This window comes from Populus alba, chromosome 9 (assembly GCF_005239225.2).
Source record: "Populus alba chromosome 9, ASM523922v2, whole genome shotgun sequence".
Lineage (NCBI taxonomy): Eukaryota > Viridiplantae > Streptophyta > Magnoliopsida > Malpighiales > Salicaceae > Populus > Populus alba.
This window is the reverse complement of record NC_133292.1, coordinates 12,457,188-12,479,498: the sequence shown is the minus strand read 5'-3', so window position 1 is coordinate 12,479,498 and position 22,311 is coordinate 12,457,188. Positions and strand designations below refer to the sequence as shown.

General features: G+C 34.6%; 2 protein-coding genes across 2 annotated transcripts; one reads left to right on the top strand and one right to left on the bottom strand.

Moving 5' to 3' along the window:
• Window positions 1–5,709: 5,709 nt before the first annotated feature.
• Window positions 5,710–12,821, top strand: LOC118032393 (serrate RNA effector molecule). Its single transcript, XM_035037099.2, has 12 exons — window positions 5,710–6,269; window positions 6,952–7,073; window positions 7,539–7,596; window positions 8,232–8,306; window positions 8,392–8,466; window positions 8,541–8,588; window positions 8,733–8,801; window positions 8,898–9,698; window positions 9,777–9,825; window positions 11,212–11,480; window positions 11,582–11,761; window positions 12,307–12,821. The coding sequence occupies exons 1-12, from the start codon at window positions 5,836–5,838 to the stop codon at window positions 12,365–12,367; spliced, it is 2,241 nt and encodes a 746-aa protein (XP_034892990.1). The 5' UTR covers window positions 5,710–5,835; the 3' UTR covers window positions 12,368–12,821.
• Window positions 12,822–13,219: 398 nt separating this feature from the next.
• Window positions 13,220–21,651, bottom strand: LOC118032392 (protein FAR1-RELATED SEQUENCE 3). The gene is made up of 6 exons (XM_035037096.2): window positions 21,486–21,651; window positions 18,722–21,125; window positions 18,532–18,621; window positions 18,103–18,252; window positions 16,138–16,254; window positions 13,220–13,536 (listed from the first exon to the last, which is right to left on the bottom strand). Exons 2-6 carry the CDS (start codon window positions 21,026–21,028, stop codon window positions 13,492–13,494), a joined length of 2,709 nt encoding a protein of 902 aa, XP_034892987.1. The 5' UTR covers window positions 21,029–21,125; window positions 21,486–21,651; the 3' UTR covers window positions 13,220–13,491.
• Between the last annotated feature and the right edge of the window lie 660 nt (window positions 21,652–22,311).

The following is a 22,311-nucleotide window of genomic DNA, read 5'->3' as shown; positions in this document are numbered from 1 at the left end:
CATTGTTTAAGTGACCATATCCTTTTTTTACCATAGAACTTTATTTCTTTGTTATCCCATCCTCGAAAAATTATATCAACATTAGATGTGTTGTGATTTGTTCATCCTTGCATTATCTTGCTTGTGCAGGGTGTTTAAAAATATTTTAATGTAAGTAAATATCACTATCTATTTGTTATTATTTTATTATTAATAATAATATGGGTATTCGGGTCAGTTTGTGCGCACCTCAACTAATCTTACGGACCCTAAAGTTAACGATCATATAAGCCTCCAGTGGTCTTAAAGTTTGTGGGACTCAAAATAATGATCTCTATGAAGCATGTCTAAAATCTGACAAGTTGAGTTACACCCATCAGGGTTATCTATTTATTATTTCATTATCACAAGTTATGTTGTTATTGATTTATGTTTTAGAATTTGTTTTCCTTTATATGATGTTGTGTATTCGAAGTGTCTGGAAATATTTTAACATTAAATTAAATATTACTATTGTAAATTATAATTTATATTATAATTAAAAATAATTTGAATTGATAAGGGTTGGAGTAAATAAAAAGAAAGAAATAAAAGCTTATTTTTACTTCTCAAAAGGGGTGAAAAGCTTTTGTTTGGTCATAAAATTTTAGTTTATGAATTTTTTGTTTTTTAGAATTTTAAATTTCAATCATGTTGAAACAATCAAAAGATTAATGTCTTATTCCAGGTGCAAAAGTATTAAAGTAATAAATAATCCGGCAATATCGGGGTCGAACCATAAGGAGGTTAGCTATATAAATTATAAATAACAACAACAATGATGGTGGTGGTAGTGGTGATGAGTTAAAGAGAACTTTGAAATGTAAGATTAAGGTGAAGATTAAACAATTATAAAAACAGTTGTTAATGTTAGAGGATCCACTAATGGTATTTCAAATAAGTATAATATAAACTTTTTTTTATTATTCAGTTGGAAACCACACATAAAGGAAGTTTCAATCGGATGATTTGTCATTAATAACTCATTATAAATTATTAATATGATCATATTAACTATCTTATTTAAGTAACACTAAACTTTTAAATATTATTAATAATTCATGATGCTAACTTGTGCCAACAACAAATCAAGTCCTCTCATAGCACAAGTGTGAGTTATACTATACGGTTGGCTATGAAAGTGTAAAGTATTTGTTGTACCAAGTGTTATACAACAAAAATATAGATTAATAATTTAACAAGCAATATATTAAAAATTAATAAGAATAAAAATGACAAGACATGTTAATAACAAGTTGTTTATGATATAAGCAATTAGTTATTGAATTTATATTATACTTATCCTAACACCATTAGTGAAACATTTTCACATTTACGTAATAAACTTAGCTAAACATAATAAAGAAGAGAAACATAGATAAATAAAATAAGAACATAATTATATAAATATAGCAAAGGAAATGAAAAGCATAAACAAGAGATTAAGAAAAATATAACATGGAATAAAACTTGAACATTACAAAATAAAAAGAAAGAGAGCAAGAACATGATCTTGATCTGAACAACCAAGATGCTTAAATGCATGGCAAATGCCTCATTTTATAGGGCAAAATTTGAAACTATTGATTTAATGAGTGACCACATAATTGGTGACTGAGTGATGGTGACTACATCTGAACTTGGTGACAATCTTTATCTTTTTGTCTGAACAAAACATCATTACTAGTGTCAAAATTTAAATAGCTTGTCTTCATAAAAGTTCCAGAAAATTGTCTCGGTTTTCCAACAAAAAAAGAATCGGTGCATTTGAACTTATAGAATTCGAGAAATGGGCTGAACATTGAACAATGTCTGGGCTGCAGGGCAAATTCAAACTTCTTTGTTGTTGCTATAATTTGAACTTGAAAACAGCCTTTTTGAATCTTAGACTCCCATGAAAGTTTTAGATCTATATCTTAGTTTTTCATCCATATAGAGCATACATAAATCCAAGTTCTACAGCTCCAATTATGATCCAATAACCGAATTGTGTTTCAGTTTGGACTGAACCAACATATTTTTTCTAAGCTTAACTCTCTATTTGTCTTCTCAATTTCAGTAGTTAAACTCATCAATCAATCTTTTTATTTACGTAATAGGCCTGCATTTAAAATGAATATTTACCATAAATTAAATGTATCTTATAGTATTAGACATGATATTATAAAACATGCTTTAATTAATGAGTTATTGATACTTAAAGTGCAGAATAATGATATAAAACCTTGATAAAATACACTTTTAAGTACTAATCACTTTTTAAAAAAAAACATTTTAACACCTAATGAAAAAAATTTGAGGAAGTCAACAAAAAATGCAAAGAGATAAAAAGGAGGCATTGAATCACAAGAAAGTCAACACGACCAATAAGTTTGTGATGTAGGAGGTTTTTAATGAAATTTTTTTTTGATTATTTATATTTCCTACTTAGTTTAAACAATTAAATGGTATACTTGATAATTTTATCTTTCATAGTTTTTTAGGACTTTTATTATCTTTCCTTTGTTATCGGGTTTTGTAGTCTATTTATATTGATTTACAAGTTTATTTAGGGAGTTGTAAATACCTCAAAGAGCTACTTGAAAATAAATATTCATTAATAAAATTGTGAATTAGGGTTTTTACATGATGTATTATTTTGAAAATTTTGTGTTATTGTAATTATTGTTTTTCCCGTGTTATTTTTATTTATGCTAGTTATCATCAAAGCTTGACGACTCTTGGTAGTTAGTTATTACGTGTTATTGGATAATCATTGATGAAAAAGGTGGTTGCAAAATAAGATGTGCTCGTGTTGTGGGGCTGAATAAGTTTTTCCTTGAAAAAAAGATGTTTTAAAATTTATGACAAGGGACACGCAAATACAAAATACAAAATTAATTAGTCGATTGAAGATAATAAACATGTAAAATAGAGACGAAAAAGACAATTAAAGAATCATGAGAGAAGTGATCATGAATCTATTCTCAATTTTGAGAATTCATTTCGGGCATATGAGCAGCATACAACTTATTGACTGTGATAAATATTATGAAGATTTTGACCATATTATTACATGTGGATTCGTATTCTCCACCAATTTATGATGTTTACCTTGACAATGATACTATATACACCAACAATGGTGATACCATTTATGATATCCTTGTTGATAGATTAGAGGTCATGTACATGGTTATTAATTTTAAAACTTGTAAAATTAATCGAAGTACGCGTAAGCTAATCCAAATACTAAAGTTAATAATAATAAAAAAAGAGTTTGTGATTGGCTAGATAAATCTTCAATTTTTGAGAGACGTACTTGATCGGCTAACATGAAAAACACAAGTTAATAAAATGAAATTTATCTATCGAGGTTTTTTCCTAATAAAATGTGAATCACCAGTGAATTTACTTCTGCAGTTTATTTTTCAAAAAAGTTCATGTTTAAATGTGCTACCCGTATCATCATCTTTATATTATAAAGAACTTACCAATTAAATAATTTTTTTAGTTTCCTTGAAAAAACATTTTCATAGTAATATTTTTCATGGTTCAATATCTCTCACTTGAAAAATACTTTATAACTGTAACCTATTTTTTTTTACACACTACAACCATTGTAGACTTTGATTATATTTAAATAGAACTATAATAACTGGTGTAAGAAATGTAATTTGAGCGTGTTTAAAAAATGTGATTGTGGCTGTTTTTCAAAGAATTTCTCACTTAGAAATGTATTAAAATAATATTTTTTTTATTTTTATTTTTTTAAAATTATTTTTAATATCAGTACATTAAAATAATTTGAAAACACAAAAAAATATTAATTTGAAATAAAAAAAATAAAACATTTCAATTTTTTTCAAAAGCATTTTTAAAGTATAAAAATAAACAGGGTCTTCATGTCTATAAATCACGTTAGGCAAAAATAATTCTAAACAATATTTTAGGAAAAAATCTAAAAAAATATACATAAAACAATATTTAATAAAACTTGGCGCGGAGTATTTTTTTAAAAAAAACAGATAGCAAATTTTCAGATATATTTTAAGGATTCTGTAGGAAAATACATAGAGATAAACTCTACCTCGAAGAAAATTTAGAAAATTGAATTTATCAGTTTTAAACAAAAATCAGAGGACTTATTGATCATTTACATGTAAAAATAAATAAACCCATGTGTACTTTTCATCCTAGCATATTAACAGCCCAATTTGGAATCGCGGCTGAAAGAGAGGTTGGTCAATTTTTTTAATATTGTTTATTTTATTTTAATGTATTAATATTAAAAATAATATTTTTAAATAAAAATAATATTATTTTAATATATTTATAAATAAAATACATTTTAAAAATCAACACTGCTACACTCTCGAACAATCTTTAAATATACCACTGAACTCAAGTAGACAATCACGGATGGAATAACACCAACAAAAACAAATAAATAGAAAATAACAAGAAGTGAAATTTTAAACTAGTTAATTTAACCGTCTTTGTGTATTATTTATGACACGACAACTAATTCAGTGATTACTGGAAGCATTATTTATACTGATTAGGTAGTTTTTATAATTTAGATGCGTTTTAAGAGCAAGTTTTGTTTAAAAAAATATAAATTGATATTTTTTAATGATTGTTTATAATTTTGATATGTTAATATAAAAAAAATTATTTTAATATATTTTTAAATAAAATTTATTTATTTTTAAATAAAATATATTACAATATCAGGCACGGATTAAAATTAAATATAATATATACAATGTTAATGTTAAGATACATGAACAGGATTTGAATTATTGTCCATGCATGTAACATCATACGATCGATTAAGTAAATTTTTTTCAGGCCATTTTTTATTTCTTATAAACGTATTGTTTTTATTGATTACAAGATAAAGGCTACGAGTATACTTACAGCAACGACATTCAATCTGCTTGAACATATCTTAACACTATTTGTACGATTTTAATCATAATATTGTTGCCTTATTTTAATCCAAGGACAAGCATAATTCATAAAATATTTTTATGATAGTTATTGTTTTTTAAAATGTTTTTTTTTTAAATATATTATAATAATAATTTTTTAAAATATATTTTTAAAATTAATATATTAAAACAATAAATAAATACTAAAATAATTAACTTAAAATAAAATTATTTTTTTATAAAAAACAGATTGAATCACAGCTTCAAACGCGCGCACGTGTGTGTATATATATATTAACACTAGAAAGAGTTAAGACAAAAAAAATCAGCTATATTAGCTCCATTTTTATTTTTACAAAAACAAAACCACACAATTTTAATAAAAATTATTAAATGAGTTAATTTTTCCAATCAGTCCCAAGACAAGTCGCAGCTGCCTATTACTCGGCAATTTATTTTTAACACCCTTTCACATTTTTAGAAAGAGAGAAACCCATAGTTTTGTGGGTTGACCCGGGACCTATCAAACCGGGGCCGGAACAATATCGGATTCAAGAAAAAATCAAGGTAAAAACTCTGAGTGAGGCGGTAAAAAACCCTTGATAATTTGACAAGACCTGATAAAAAAAAATAGTTGCAATCTGTTCACTATTTATTTCTTTTAACAAAATAATGTTGTCTTGCTTTATAAAAAATCTGGGGTCTACCCGGGATGACTTGATTAAAATCCATGACCCGTGACACCGGGTCGATTTTAAAAACTATTGGAGAAATCCATTCCCCAAGCACGCGCACACGCCTTCTCATTTCTTCTCTGCTTTTTTCCCCCAAAATTTTAAGCCCTCAAAATTTCCTCTAGGGTTTTCACTACCTAAAAAAAAATCCCCAAACCCAAACCCCGATGGCCGAAGTCATTAACATGCCGGTCGATTCCCTCGACCATCGCGGCGGGAACGGCGGCGGAGGAGGACGGGACAGGAAGGATAAGCCACCCACCGACGATCCACAATCTTCGCCTCCACCACCTCCGCCTACTCAACGACGCCGTGAGAGAGACTCAAGAGAGAGACGTGAAGATTTCGATAGACCACCTAATCGACGTGGAGGCGATTATTATGACAGGAATCGGTCCCCGCCACCTCCGCAACGAGAGAGGGAGAGAGAGTATAAGAGGAGGAGTAGTGTGAGTCCTCCACCTCCGGTGCCTTACAGAGACAGGAGACACTCGCCGCCGCCGAGGAGGTCGCCTCCGTATAAACGATCGAGGAGGGAGGATGGTGGATATGATGCCAGGAGAGGAAGTCCTAGAGGTGGATTTGGAGGTGGTGATCGAAGGTGAGTTCGGGTTTTGTTGATTGATTCTGACTGGGCCTTTTCTTATATAGATTTTCTTGTGTCGTGCTTCGGTTGGTTAGGTTTTGTCTAGGAATCTTGAGAATCACGTAGAGAATTTTGGCAGTTATTTAGTTAATTGAGGGGGTTTATATTTATCAGCCAAAAAGAAAATAAAATAGGAGAAGAAATATAGTATAATATAAAATTTCGGTAGTTATTTAGTTAATTGTGTTGTCTATGGATTGTGAGGGCTGTGGGTTTAATCTTTCTTTCTATGTAATGCAGTAATCTGATTTAATTTCAGTATGGTCGTCTCCTGATTCAAGTTCAGGCGGGTTTGATAGAATTGAACTTGAGATTGAATCTGAGTTGAAATTTATATTTTTAAATCGTTAGTGATGAATTGACTGTTATTAGACTTATTAAACCTCATAGTGCGGGCAAGGTGAATCTTGAAGTTTTATCTGGATGGTTGAATCTGCCTTCCCATTCTTTTTTTTGTACCTTTTTCTTTATTGTCAGCAGTTTGCAGTTCAAGATTCACCTTATTAATCAAGGCCGTGCCTTGTATATGTGCATAGGAAATGATTGCAATATTTGCTTGCAATTCTTAATTTTTGGCTTGGCAAATTCCTTTATGCAATATTTGCTCAACATATTGGAAACTTGATGTCTGGTGTAGGTTTGGATATGATTATGGTGGTGGATATGACCGTGAGATGGGAGGAAGGCCAGGTTATGGTGAAGAAAGGCCTCATGGCCGATACATGGGTCGTGGAGGTGGATATCAAGGTGGTCCTCCAGGTACATACTCAACTGCTCCTGATGGCTTTGTTTTAAAATTCTAAACGTGACTTCATGTGCTCTGCATAATTTTTGTGGTGGATAGATATAATGGAAGATACAAGGCACTTATTTGCAAGCCACCTTGCCAATAGTTAGTGACCTAAGTTAAAGATTTGACTTGATTAGAGCCTCCTGTATCCATATTTATATCTGTATTTTATTGCATTTTTAGTGACTTTGGTTTTGTTACAAGGTGTTTCCTACTGAAAATCAATGATCAAACTAGATCCCTTAGGAAGCTTACTGAGGATTTTTTACCTGCTCGAGAAAATCCAACCATAGAACAAAGGGCAGAGACACATAGATGGAGTGATTGTCTTTACTTTTTCTACTATTAAAATGGCATCTATAAGGAAATCAACCTTGTTGTTTTGCTCGTACTATTTGTTGAAGTGGAGGTGACTGGTTCAGTTATTGTTACAGATTGGGAATTGGGACGTGGTGGTTATGGCAATACTTCCAATGTAGTGCCTGCTCAAAGGTTAGTATTTTGTCGTGCTATAGAGACTAGCTCTGGATGGAGTTGAATCTATCCTTCATTATCAAAATTTGATGTTTGCATTGCTCACAATATTTATGCTTATCCCGATTTGAGACTGAGTTATATGGAAAAATAAATTGTATTTGCCTTATCGTTCACAAATTAACTGGAGTGAATGCTCACGGGTAAATTTCCCTCAACTTCAGCGCCTCTTCTTATAGGCGGCTCTGCACTAGATCAAAATTATTTTCTGATTTTGAGAATTTCAATATCTGTGGTTTGAGAAGGGATCTGTGAAAATTAAATGCAGTCTGGTTTAGTTAGTTTATTTCTGACTTTGTATTTGCTTAGTCGAGCAACATGTTTCCTAAGGTTGTATTGTTTGAAATCTGAATGTGAACCTTGTTGGTACATGACAAAGACGAAGTAGTGTAGAAGTTATATGAACATGAATGTTTTTGTAACATGGAAATATCCTAGCAGCACCTTTTGATATGTGAATGAGTTGGTTAGACATAATCTTTTAGCATTCTCTCTCTCATTGTTTTCAATCATATAGATAAGGAAATTTACAGAAGTTGAGTGGAGACTTCATTATGCTTGTTGTTCTCACAAGGTAACTTTATGCTTTTCAGAGAAGGCTTAATGTCATACAAGCAATTCATTCAGGAGCTTGAAGATGATATATTGCCATCTGAAGCTGAGCGCAGGTACAATGTGGATTTATTTTTGGACTCTTTATAGTTGAATCATAAGTAAAAAATGTGAATGTGATCATGGCCTTTGATTATGCAGATATCAAGAATACAAGTCAGAGTATATTTCGACTCAGAAACGGGTTTTCTTTGAGGCCCATAAAGATGAAGAATGGTACTTCTCTTCCCTTGGTTAGTATCTGCCACTCTGTTGGCTTCAATGAGCTAATGTTAGTTGGCTATATGCAGGTTGAAGGACAAGTATCATCCAACAAATTTGGTTGCAGTCATTGAAAGGTGTGTTTTACCCTACATATTTTATTAGAAAAAATTGTCATGATATGATATTAGGTTTGGGTGTGGGACCTGTGGGTGTTCAATGGCAGCCACTGCGCAAACCTTTTGGTGTTTGTTTGATTGTTCTTTGAAAATGCTTTGTAGGAGGAATGAAGTTGCACGAAAGGTTGCGAAAGACTTTTTGCTTGATTTGCAGAGTGGAACATTGGACCTGTAAGATTGGAATTTCTATCCTTAAATTTACATAATTGCACCTTGCATGCCTTTACTTTTATCTTGTCCAACTTAAAGTTTTCATTCATACTGTAGAGGTCCTGGTGTCAACGCGATATCATCAAATAAATCAGGGCAGGCAAGTGATCAAAATTCTGATGATGATGCAGAGACTGGTGGTAAACGAAGAAGGCATGGTCGGCCACCTGCAAAAGACACTGATCTTTCAGCTGCTCCAAAGGCTCATCCAGTGAGTTCAGAACCCAAGAGAATCCAAGTTGACGTTGAACAAGCACAGACCCTTGTACGGAAACTTGATTCTGAAAAAGGTGTTGATGAAAATATTTTAAGCGGGTCTGATAATGACAAAATGAGTAGAGAGAAATCCCATGGAAGCTCCACTGGCCCTGTTATCATCATACGAGGCTTAACCTCAGTCAAGGGCCTTGAAGGTGTGGAGCTACTGGATACACTTATAACATATCTCTGGCGGGTCCATGGATTGGATTACTATGGAATGATTGAAACTAATGAAGCTAAGGGTCTTAGGCATGTGAGAGCTGAGGGAAAGAGTTCTGATACAAGCAACAGTGGAACTGAGTGGGAAAAGAAACTTGACTCACACTGGCAAGAGAGATTGAGGGGTCAAGATCCTCTAGAAAAAATGACTGCTAAGGAGAAGATAGATGCTACTGCAGTTGAAGGTTTGGATCCATATGTCCGGAAGATTAGAGATGAAAAGTATGGGTGGAAGTATGGTTGTGGAGCCAAGGGTTGCACAAAGCTCTTCCATGCTGCTGAGTTTGTGCACAAGCATCTCAAGCTGAAACACCCTGAACTTGTTATGGAGCTGACTGCCAAAGTGCGGGAAGAGCTGTATTATCAAAACTATATGAAGTAAGCAACGTCTTTCAACATAATTTTCTTCTGCTGATGTCATTGATCATGTGACAAGCACCTTATTCTCATTTGCAGTGATTCAGATGCACCTGGTGGCACACCTGTCATGCAGCAGTCCATGCCGGTATGATTCATCCAATCAATAGTAGTCAGTGATCTACATGCCTGTTTATATTGTCTATATGGTTTTCTCACATAAAATCCAGACTTACATAATGTCAAATAATAGGGGTATATGTGTAAAATAAATGTTCACTGTGTAAGCCGTTGTTGTTTTTCCTCTTCCAGCTTCCTCTCCGAGTCATGCTAACAGGTTTTAGCTTATCCAAATTTCTCCTATATCTAGTTCGAAATCTTCATATTTTTTATGATGGAGCTGCTAGCTATACTGATTTCCATTTTTTAATGCATTCTGTTTGATTGGGGTGGGGGTGGGGGTGGGAAACTTGTTTTTGTTTCAACACGTAAACAGCATAAATGTGCTTGCTTCAAAGCCAAATATGGGAGTTGAAATGTGAATATTAAAAAAGCAAGAAGGAGCAGTCTATAACAATTAGAAAGGGTCCTTATATTTTCATTCATGGATGTGAGAGGGTGGATACTGTATGCTATTTAAAAATGTAACGTTAGGTACCATTCTTATAGAGGATGAATGGTAAAGCAAGGCCCGATAATAATTTGAAGATAGAAACTTGAAGATCCCAAAAGTAATAATGATGATTATGGCTGTGCTGAGATGCCCCCCTTTATCATATTGAGTTCCAGTTCTTTAATTCCCTCCATAGTTTGATGTCTATCAACTGTCTGTTCTGTATCCCACTCTCTTGTTTCAGCAATATAAGCATACACTGTACTCGTATGCATGTTGAGATGTTTCTATAAACTTGTACTTCTCTACAGCCTGTCTTCTTTGAATATTGCCTTTCGACCTTGATTTTATACTGCAAATAAAGCTAGTGAATGAAGGAAATTTTATTTTCATTTTTTTAGACTCTACTGTAGGAAATGAGGTCTTATAATTTCAAACTATTATCTCTCTTAACTAATGCTCTGTCTTTGGGAATCTGCGTTTTTATTCATCTCTGACCATTAGAGCATCTTAGTCAAGTGCATGGGCTTCTTTTTGCCATAGCTCCCATTCTCAGTTGGGAAAAAAAGTCATGTACCAAATAACACGCTGATGGAAGCGAAAGCATACCCATGATTCTTTTTTGTCTTTCAGACACTTGTATAATCCACAGTGCCATTTAGGTTGAGTTTCAATGCTCATACAGTCACCAATAAAACATTGTTTAAGCTGTTTGTCCAAAACATTCTGATGATCTGCTCGCAAAAAAATTAACTATATTGATAGGTGACTCTCTCTACTTCTACACGAGTAGGAAATGATGCATGATCTGCAGTCTTGTTTTTTTGTCAATACTTGTTTTGCTAACTATGTTTTTCACAATAGTATTATGATTTCTCCTTATCATTCTTGTTTATGAATAACCACATGTTTTCATTGCAGAAGGATAAGCCACAAAGGCGCAGGCTTGGTCCGTTGAAGGATGAACGCGGCAACCGTAGAGAACGTGACAATAGAGCAAATGGCAATGAAAGATTTGATAGGTCTGAAAACCCACAATCAGGTGACTTCCAATCTAATGATGGTCCTGATGGAGGAAATCACGATGAAGCAATGTTTGATACTTTTGGAGGACAAGGCATCCATGTACCTTCCCCTTTCCCCTCAGATATAGCTCCTCCACCAGTTTTGATGCCTGTTCCTGGAGCTGGGTAGGTTGAGAGTTTGAGCAATGATTTGTTGTTGTCTTAGTGGAGATATTTCTGTACTCTTGCTGTTTTTTTTATTAAGAGCTTGCTCTGATGACTTGCAGTCCACTGGGGCCTTTTGTTCCTGCCCCACCTGAAGTTGCAATGCGCATGTTTAGAGATCAGGGTGGCCCCCCTCCGTTTGAAGGTGGTGGCAGAAATGCAAGGCCTGGACCCCAACTAGGTGGGCCAGCCCCAATTCTTCTATCACCAGCCTTCCGACAGGATCCTCGACGTATACGCAGGTAACTTTTGTTGCAACCTCTTCCAACAAAGTTTTTGTTTCTTGTGTATGTGTAAGCTTTCTGTGTTACCTTTTCCCCTTCAGACTTCCCTTTTGTGCAATTTTATATATATATATTAAATTACCCTGAATTCATGTCATTAATCAGTGAAACATTTTGATCCATTAACATGTTTGGAATGGGCATCACTTAGCATAAGCTGGATTAAGATCCATGCCAATAAAATCAATGTGACACTTGCCATGGATTTCCTGACAAATAAGTGCTATGGTGTATACTGTATATTGTTTCAAACAACAGTTGTAGGGTGATGGGCTGAATCTTGATTATAAAACATAAAGATCTGCATTTTTTTTTTAAATTCCCCTGAGATTCACAGTTGCATTTAGTTACAAGTTTAAACCAGCCAGCATTGGGAAGTTACTGTTTAAAAGGATCTTGTGCTTGATATGGTTCTGACAGACAATCTAGTAAGAGTCTTTTTCAGTTTAATATCTCTTCCTCAATCATGATGTGATTCCCCTGGAACTTTGAAATTTTTGTAGCTATCAAGACCTAGATGCCCCGGAGGATGAAGTCACTGTTATAGATTACAGGAGTTTGTAGGTGTCACTGGTGGTTCACAGAAAGACTTTCAGATATGGATTCTTATTTTTGGGCGAAGGTAGCTTAAGTGCTGGGTGGAGTTCAGTTAGATAAAGCAATCCAACTGTAGAAGCATCACCTTCTACTTAATGCGATTAAGGGCAGCTCTTCTTTGCGTTAATTGGTAAGAGGCTGCAACACTTTGATACGAATTCTGATTATGCCAGTGATGAAAGGTGGCCCTGATATATTTTTTTCATCTCTGCCCACGTTTATTGTCTTGAGAAGCTGCGCTGTGTATTTAGGGGTGGGAGAACATACAATATTTGACGAAATTGTATCTGTAGAATGGACTTTGTGCAAAGCAGATTTGTCAATTTGTTTTCGATTTCATAGTTTTCGGTTAGCTTGAGAATACTTTTTTTTTTAAAAAATAAAAACAAATGAGGTCCCAAAGAGGTGCCAGATGAACGTTTGAGTAGCGTTTTAAAATCCTCTTTCTTGTAGCCTGTCCTAGACAGTGCTCGTTTCAGTAAGATTTGGGCATTTTAGCTTCGCAATGTTGTGTAGAAGCTATTTCGTTATTCTCTCCACTTTCTCGAGGAATACACGGATGAACTGGTATTGATTCCGCTTTCTTTAGGCAGAAGGAATTGATCCTAATCCTATGAAAAAATTCAGGGAAAAAAGATGGCTATTTTTTTTTTTAAATAACCGAACAGATGAATTGGAAAAAGCATCCATCTTTAAGTTCATACCAGTCTTGCCTTGACTTCCCAACGATTGTTGGTATGAAGATTAGAGCAACACGGTGCAATTATCTGGCGTAACACGAATTATCTTTGATCGATTCTAACTAAACTTGGGGAAGGATTTGGAACAGACGAGGCATCCGGGTCAGTTAAAAACCCAAAAAGGTAACTATTTGATGCCTCAGTTTTTTTTATAATTCTGACACACTACATGTACAAATATGTTACAAAACAAACAAGGGAGCTGGGACGGGGGGGAGGGAAATAAAGGGGCAATAGGCGGACATGCCCTAATCAAAGGGAACATCGATAGACAATATGATGAACACACTTCCTCTGTCGTTCAAAACAGTTTTGGCTACCTGGAATTTAGTTGACTATAAACATAAGCTTTCACTTCCGATGCTTCTTTGACGGAGGCTCTGCTTGGGGCTCAACCTGCTCCACATAAAAAAATTTTATATAAGTACATCTAAACTTTGAAATCCGGAGCTTTGATTTTTTTTTTTTTTTTTTTTTTTTTTTTTTTTTTATCTTGGGGGAATTACTTCATTAAAAAAGAGGCAAAATAATAAACTTTATATAATGTTGATAGCTGAAATTTGTTTGGCTGCATTATTCTAACTCAAAGACAAAATAAATTAAAAAAAAAAGGGAAAAAAGAGGCGCAAGATGCTTCACAACACAGATCATACTGTTCACAGAAATTCTAGCTACTCAGATTATATGCAGATGTACAACCGTCAAGATCAACACAACCATGGACGACAACCAACCAGCTATTTAAATCTGCCAATTTAAGGGCTGAACAAGCTAAAAAAATTGACCATGCTAAACTTTTCAACTTGTGCAAACAGATTCGCCATGCGGATTTTACAAGGTAATGGCAAGATAACATATGACGCAGACAGATTGTGCACGCTACGTATCTTATAAAAAATGTAGGGCGAGGTTCTTTATTGGAATCACCTCTGTTCTCATACTATGAAAGTTGAATTTGTGCGGGCAGAATGTTCATGTAAATGACCAGCATTTAGTTGTAATCATGAAGCATTTACTTTACCTCTAAACCTAAACATAAGTTTCTTTTCTTCTATGATAAAGAGAACAATTAGTAATGAAAATAGCAGATGTACAATCACAAAGCGGAGAATATGACAGCCTCTATACTAAGGTGCAGTAAACTAGCAAACCCAAAAAATTAAAAAGCTAAAGCAGTCCAATCATGTCAAATATTGGCTAACAAAACACCCCTTAAAGGCACTAGAAGCATGAGACCATGACGATAAAACATCCTTGTAAATTATGTGAATTAATTAAGGCTACAGTACATCCCTGTAAATAAAGTGAATTGATAACATGTTCAAAATGATTCCTTCGAGATGTTTAATATAAGCACTTGGTGCAATAGTCATAGCTCCTTGGCATATAAAGTTTCTTAAAAAGTAGCGTTAATAACGATACTCTATATTGGATAATGCAAACCTCTCAGTACCACTATTATGATGCGTTATAAAAGGTATCTACCATGTTTGTCCATTTTTTATAAGTGGGGAGGACATTCAATTGCCTATAAATGTTATGTTTTGAGAAACAAGGAAATCAAGCAACAATATTAGACAGATAGTGAACGCGGAAACAGATCAGAACATAAGAAAAGAAAATAGATGGTGAGCTGTGATTTTGATTCTGGATTCCTAGCTCTGTCCGGTCTGGAGCTTGACTCTCACTTTAAGGGAACAGAGAGCTTCTCGTCACTTGAGAGATCTCCTCTAATGATCAGATGAGGTTAGCATATTCTCAAACTTACAAATTTCATCTGAATCAGATAAGAACTTTCAATCTTGAGGCATACACCTGTCCTCCCAAACTAGTTTCATCCAATTTTTTTTTTTTTAAACTATAGTTTAATACAATTTTCAAAATCAATTTAAAAGTCAAAAGGTTAAATTAGGTTTAGAGAGCCCTAGTGTTGCTCAACAAATTAGGGCTGGCAACATTAGCTTTCCTGTTGAACTTGGCAGATCCTGAGGAAGTCTATCGATATAGACTCCACTAACATAGCTGCCTTGATTCTACATCCCTGAAAGCTCATTTTGGTAAAACATGGATGGATTGATTTGGTTCTCTCCTCTGTTCAATCAGGGACATCAAGAAACTTGACATAAGGAGCTATTTTTCCTATTTTACAGATTTATATTTGTGTGATGGACATTGAATGTTCTGTACCCAGCCAGAATCTAATGTTTGATATGTACTTTACCAAAAAAAAAAAAAATAGAGCGAGAGAGAGCCTAATCTGTGTTTGGTAGTGTCTATATTTAATTAATATATTTTTTTTTTGTCTTAAGTCAGTTCTCATTAGCCAATAAAAAAGGAATTGTTCTTTCTTGTTATGTAACATTTCTTGAATTTGAGCACTAAATTGGATATGCAATTATTTGTGAGTTTTCAAAAGTGGCAACTATTTAGATTGTGGAAAGTATGTATATAAGGCTTCTCTTGCACAAATAATGAGAGATCGTTACCATATTTCTTTAATAGTTTGCATAACTATGCTCATATGAATTATGATGTCGTCCAGGATGAATTCCCATTGCTATACACACCGATCTGACAGGACTATCTCTTTATCTTTTTTCTACAATGTATGGTTAGGAGATTGTACGGCTCTTAGGTCTAAAACTTTGTAACAAAGGGAAAGGCTTTGATGCACAGTCAAAGCTGCCAGCAACATTTACAAGGACAATAATCAAAGACCATTTTTAGTGCAAGCATTTCCTTTTCTGATAAAATGCAAGGAATCAATTTTATGGGTGCACTAAGGTAGCAGTTACTGCAAAAGTTCCATTATTATAAAATTAACATACTTTGTAAGCATAATTCTTTTGGGCCTAGATGGACACTCAGAAAATTTGAAACAAATACAGGCTCCACAAAATGGAAGGGGCAGCATCAACAGTATCAGAAGATGAAAGTTTTGGAGCTCATGTACCAAAAGTGAAAGAAAGCCACTAGAAGTAAGAAGAGAGTGCTTACAGAAATTGAAAGCTGCTCGCGAATGTAGGCCATCGATCTCAACATGGCACCTAATGTATCTCTGGAAACCTGAAATTTAACCTCTGACTCTCCCGTAGTTGTTTCAGTGTCTTGAAGCTGAAACCAGGAAAAAAAATGATAAGTTTTCCAAATGAAAAGTAAACTACAACAAAAAACAAAGGTCAACATACACCTCAATGAGACCAAAAACCTATCTGTAAGAATGAAATAACTGCTGTGATTATTAAACATTAAAAGTTCTAATACTATGAAGTGGGCAGAACAGGGGCAGAGCTGAAAATTACATTTCTTTTATTTCTTTTTGGGCCTGGGATTCTTTAACTAGTCCTAGATCCCGTCTCATCTAGTTCTTTTCTGATAGGATTAATAACTCCTAGTGCACCACAAACACATGGACAAAGCTCACCAAATCTATCCTACAGCACCACTATTCATGGATAGCTGCTGTCGTTTGGTTTGATAATTAAGTTTCCAGAACTTAGTCCTCTCATTTTATGATACCTTGAAACACAACATTTCAAAAAACTTCACATGATAGAATCCAGATGGGATGCTTGGAGAAATAAGTTCATTGATAGATGTGTAAACAAGTTAAAAAAGTAATACCCAATGTTGAAAGAAATTGGGAAAACAATGATTGTGAGGGAGAGGTAAAAAGCACAGGTACACACTCATCACATGTGCCCACCCGAATTATTAGGGCAGTATAAAAATGAGAGTTAGATGAAATTAATGCGAAAAACATTAGAAAGAAAGTCATGTCAGGAGAAAATAGATTGAGAAAATAAAATTCCTTTAACGGCTGCCTTCCTATGTTCTGGAAGCAACCATTCAACCAGTAGTTTAATCCCTCAACCATTTCTTTCAGTCTAGCCTCTCCTATATGATGGAAATAAAGGATCAGCCTAATCCCACACTTATAGAGATATACATCAAAATTCCAGTTTCACGCCCCAAATTATTTCTTCCATCGCTATCTGGCTCTCCTAAATGTGTATTCATATTTCACCGTTTTGCTCCTCTTTCATGTTGTAATCACTGACTTTGGTAATCCTAAACCACACTAAATGGGTAAGAAAATTCATGACTATCCACAAATGCATAGGGCTGTATGATTCGATATGGATTTCCTTAACCCATAATAATTTATTTATATGCATAAAACAAACCTCAAACAACAAATGCTGATGCATTTGCACAATAACCAATTCTATAGATTGTTAATTTCATTGGTGCCTAAAACATAATGACCAATGTTACTGCCAGGATTAGTATCTCTAAATCATAAAACAGAAGAGAACAAATCAAGAAGCAGACTGAATTTTAAATTAAGAAGGGCCAAGTTAAAGACAAAGAATTCAAATAAATGCACAAAAACTAATACTAATTTCTTATAAATGACACAGCATTAGGAGTTTTGAATGGTTTAGGTCAAGAGTGTAAACTAGTTGCCATTGGCTATTTTCTAAAGCATGCACAGGAAAATAGCACTTCTTCACTTCACGTTTCTGGACATGAAGGGATAGCATATATTCTGCAGCAAAAAATTGTTCTTCATTGCAAGTTGATAAATAATTCGAGAAGAATAACTTGTCCAAGAAGCGAGAGGAAGAAATACATCCAATTCGGAGTTCAGACTACCCCTTTGATTGGGGCTGGCTTGAGGTCCTGAGACCTGCCACACTTAATTCAAATTTAATATAAAGCTATAAATAAAACCATATGGGCAAGATGAATGGATATACTCTAACCAATCTAGAAAACAACATCCTGAACCAGCAGCTTGTTTTTCTATCCTTTCCATTTGTTTTTGTTTTAATGAAAGTGGAAGCACAAAACATATGATATTCTCTACAATGGGTTTAGAGATTTCATTAGTCATGGTGGCAGGACCTGAGTATCAGATTTATTTCTGTTACATAGATCTAGTTTTGAATTGCATACCTTCAGATTGATGACAGCAACTCTGTTAGCTGGTGTTGAGAGCTGTTCACTGATGTATGCCATAGACCTCAACATCGGCTCCAATGTAACTCTCGAGAGTTGAAACTTAACCTCCAATTCTGTTGATGGAGTCTTGCCATAATCTTGCAACTGCAGTAGTTCCACAGAAACTATATGTGAGGCCCCAAATCAATTGTCAAATACACAGCTAGAGAATAACACGAGTATTACTGACAATATGCTAAAGATTAAATCACAAGCACCAAAAACACTTAAAAAAAAAACCCAAAACAAATACATTTTAAATAGTTGAAAAGGTTCGTGTATTTACACAATGACCCAGGGCAGTCAACTGTCAAAAAATTTCTTTTCTAGTGGCTAGATGACCATTTAAAGCCCATTCAAGGTTTTAGTTTATTAAATGCATACCTTCAGGTTGATGACAGCAACTCTATTCCCTGGTGTTGAGCTCTTGTTCTCCATCACCCAAGTCATTGATTTGAGACAAGGAAGAACTGCCTATGCAAGAGGTATAAATTGCCAAGTTAGTGGGTTTTGCTATAATTTGAACTCCGACGGACATAAAAATTAATACTTAAAGCAAAGTTCCTTTACGTACCATGTTACCAGGGGGTCCATCATCACGCTGAAGCGACACGGGGGCCATGCGGGGAAGATTCAAATCAGCAACAGATTGCACTGGAGTGCCATTATCATTCAGATTAAATCGCCGGGTAACTTCATCTTGCAATGGCCATAAAAATGGGGTTGTATCCGATGCTGAAGTTGAGGTCTTCCAATCATCGTTACCAGTCCCACCACCCTGAGAGCCAGGAGGTGAGACTTTGGCAACATTTTTCTTCACAACAGCAACCTTCTTCCCACCTTCTCTAAGAGCACCCATAGCAGCATTATAAGTTTCCACAGTTATTGCCCCTTCCTCTGCATATTTTATAGCTTCCCGACATAGATTGTTATACCGCAAAGTAAGAGACTCTTGGCCAGGCAAATCAACACCACGGTCATCTGTTCCTGCACCAGTTTTGGCATTTCTCGTCCATCGTTTTAAGATGTAATGGGGTGGTAATGTAAGAACATTTGTCACTGTGAATACTGTCAAAACATGTCTACAAAGAATGCCTGAATACTCAAACATTTGGCAGCTGCAGTTTGCTCTCATTTCTGGACAGTTTAATGAAACCATATAGGCCCTTTGGTTATCCTCAAATTTTGCAACCCTGAATGTGCCGATATCTGCATTGCCCTCAATCCTATTAGCAGTATATACAAAAGTTTCAACCAGCTCTTCTTGAAATTTTGCAAATATCTTCCTTGTATAAAGATTTGCTGCCTGTTTTTCCATAGGAGATGGCGTCCTCAAAACTGGTGTGGTGCAAATTGTATCAAAATCTGCTTCTAACTCTCTTTCGAACCAATTATCTAATGCTCTTTCATACTGTCTAAAGAACATTGGCAATGTGGTCTGTTGGTTCACATAACCATCAAAAAAAGTACCATCAAATCCTTGATTTGGACACATTACAGCAAAAAAGGAATCCCGAAAGTACACAGGAACCCATTGAGCGCGAGCATCATACAATGATTGAAGCCAGTCATGTCCTCTCAAATCATATTTGTCAAGAATATCAATCCATGAGTTTTCAAACTCCTCAATAGTTTCAGTCAAGTTGATACAGCTATACAGTTCCAATTGAAAATTGGGATGTGCATTACATACATGAGCCAGTTTTTCCTGACCTTCTCTTAAAACATGCCATTTACTGATACAGTGTCGGGTATCAGGAAACACCTGAGAAACTGCCGTCTGTATGGCCTTGTCTTGGTTGGTGATTAGTGAAGCAGGCTGTTGATCATGCATTGCTGTCAGAAATGTCTTGAACAACCAAACAAAAGAAGCTTCAGAATCATCAAGAAGTATTGCACAGCCAAATAAAATTGTTTGGCCGTGATGGTTCAAACCTGTAAATGGGGCAAATGGCACCCTATATTGATTTACTCGAGGACTTGTTTCAAATGTAACTGCATCACCGAAATGAGTGTAAGCTGTTCTTGACTTTGCATCAGCCCAAAAAACATTTGCCATTCGATTTTCATCATCGAGTTGTATTGCATAAAAGAAACCAGGATTCTCAGCTTGCATTTTCTTGAAATACTCCAACAGATTCTGAGCATCCCTACCAAGTGTTCTCTTTTGGTTACTGGACCGAGCAATATAATTCACTGCTGTAGAAGTCTTAACGACACGATTTGGTTCAGCAGGGGTAGTGTTCCTAACTCCATGATTTGTCTCCGTGACAGGTGTGCGGTTTCCATCCATGGAAAGATACATTACACCACTTGGAACAACTCCCCCTACTTGGCTAAAACCACTAGTAGCAACTGCTACTGCTTGGCCATCACCACTTGGAGAAACTCCCACTCCTTGCCCAGTTTTGGCAGCACTCTTTGCAGCACCAGCAAAATGCCTGCGGGGCCGAAGGTAGTGCACTTTACTGGGATTAACAGTTGAATGGTTATGCTCCTTTACAAAGTGTGTCACGACCCATTTACCTCTCTTTAATTCTATTCTAAGCATTGCATGGCAACTATCCGCAGACCTTCTCTTCAAACCCTCCCTACCACATACAAACTCCCTAGCAGCTATGGCCCCATCAGTTTTAGGACGGGTAAAGTGAGCAACTTTGGTGCTAAAACCTAGACGTCTAGCATACTCATCGTAGAAAGTCTTAGCAGCATTCTCAGAATCAAATTCCATGCCGACACATGGCTCATGCAACTCAGCAGCTCCATCCTCATCATGCTCGCCATTATTTGCTTCTCCACTGTCATTTGGTTCTGCATCTCCATTGTAGGCCACCCCACGATGACTCGTCCCCTCTTCATTGTCAATCACATGAACATCCATACCAAAAACCCTCCGTTTCCAAAGCTAAACCTAACAAACACTCCTTAACTCCACGTGCATTTCAATTCTCTATTGAAGCAAAAGGTGGCCACACAATCTGCACAAAATTGGCCAACAAACACCCCAAAATATATCTCTGAGACGTAAATTTAAAAGAAAATAGAAAACTAAACAAATTAATAACAAAAAAGTAGCATTCTTTTTTCACTGAAATAAAACTTAAACAGCATAGCTATCGAAAACTCTCAAAAAAAAAAAAGACTATCTTTCATGGTTAACCAGCTGATACAAACAAAACCCAACATGAAACGACACAAAAACACACCAAAAACGGCACAGAATTCAACTCAATTCAACTAAAGTCAATTCAATTCAATTCACTTCAAGGAACAATAAAACCAGAGCCCTGTAAATTGCAGAATCAAGTTTAACAAATAATAACATAGAGAGAGAGTACCTGGTAATTAAAATTGAGTGAATTCAGATAAAGAGAAAGAGGATTGGTAATTAGGGATTGATCAAAGTTTTGATTTTTTTTTAATTGAAGGAGGAGAGTGGAAAAGGAGAGTGAAATTAAAAAGTGGAAAACCCTAAAACTCTTTTAGAAATTTACTAAAGAAGCCCGTCGAATTTAGTTCAATACGCAACAAAACCTTGCGTGGGACTGTGAGTGGTCCGTTAGGTAATCAGGCAGGGGATAATTTCCAAACTAGTCCTTCAAAGTTTAATTTATTGTCAATAAAGCTATTGTATTTAAAACTTTTGTACATTTAGTTTAAAGCTATTCCTGTAGTAAATCTTTACATTTTTTTAGTAAATCAATGTTACTAGTTAGTTATTCCATTTCATAGGTTTAAGATAATTATAGATAATCAAGTTGATGTAACTTTTTTATAAGTTATCATATTATAAAGAAGTTTCGAGTAGTTTATTTTTTTAATATGTTTGATGTTGTAGTATATAATATTTTTTTAAAATATATTTTAATTGAAAATATTTTTTTATTTTTAACATAAATACATTAAAAGCACCACAAAAACCTTAAAAATATTAATTTGATATTTTTTCAAATAAAAAAATATTTTTAAAAGTAAATTTTAATCTAAATATATAGTTACTCGAGATTTTTTTTTATTGATAATCTAGATATTCATACCTTTACTTTATTTCAAAGAACTTATACTTTGTTTTTACATTTTTATTTTATTTTATTAGAAGTAAAATGAGATTAATGGAGATAAATTCACATTTTTTTATCATGTTCAATATCATTTATTTATTTT

What these genes read in the sequence shown, in the direction of transcription:
- LOC118032393 (XM_035037099.2), top strand. Translation starts at nt 5,836, where the DNA reads ATGGCCGAAGTCATTAACATGCCGGTCGATTCCCTCGACCATCGCGGC. An exon ending in CAGAGTGGAACATTGGACCT is followed by an intron (nt 8,802 to 8,897) that starts GTAAGATTGGAA and finishes TTCATACTGTAG; the next exon opens with AGGTCCTGGTGTCAACGCGA. An exon ending in TCATGCAGCAGTCCATGCCG is followed by an intron (nt 9,826 to 11,211) that starts GTATGATTCATC and finishes TTTTCATTGCAG; the next exon opens with AAGGATAAGCCACAAAGGCG.
- LOC118032392 (XM_035037096.2), bottom strand. Translation starts at nt 21,028, where the DNA reads ATGGATGTTCATGTGATTGACAATGAAGAGGGGACGAGTCATCGTGGG. An exon ending in ATGGACCCCCTGGTAACATG is followed by an intron (nt 18,622 to 18,721) that starts GTACGTAAAGGA and finishes CCTCTTGCATAG; the next exon opens with GCAGTTCTTCCTTGTCTCAA. An exon ending in TTGCTGTCATCAACCTGAAG is followed by an intron (nt 18,253 to 18,531) that starts GTATGCATTTAA and finishes GAACTACTGCAG; the next exon opens with TTGCAAGATTATGGCAAGAC.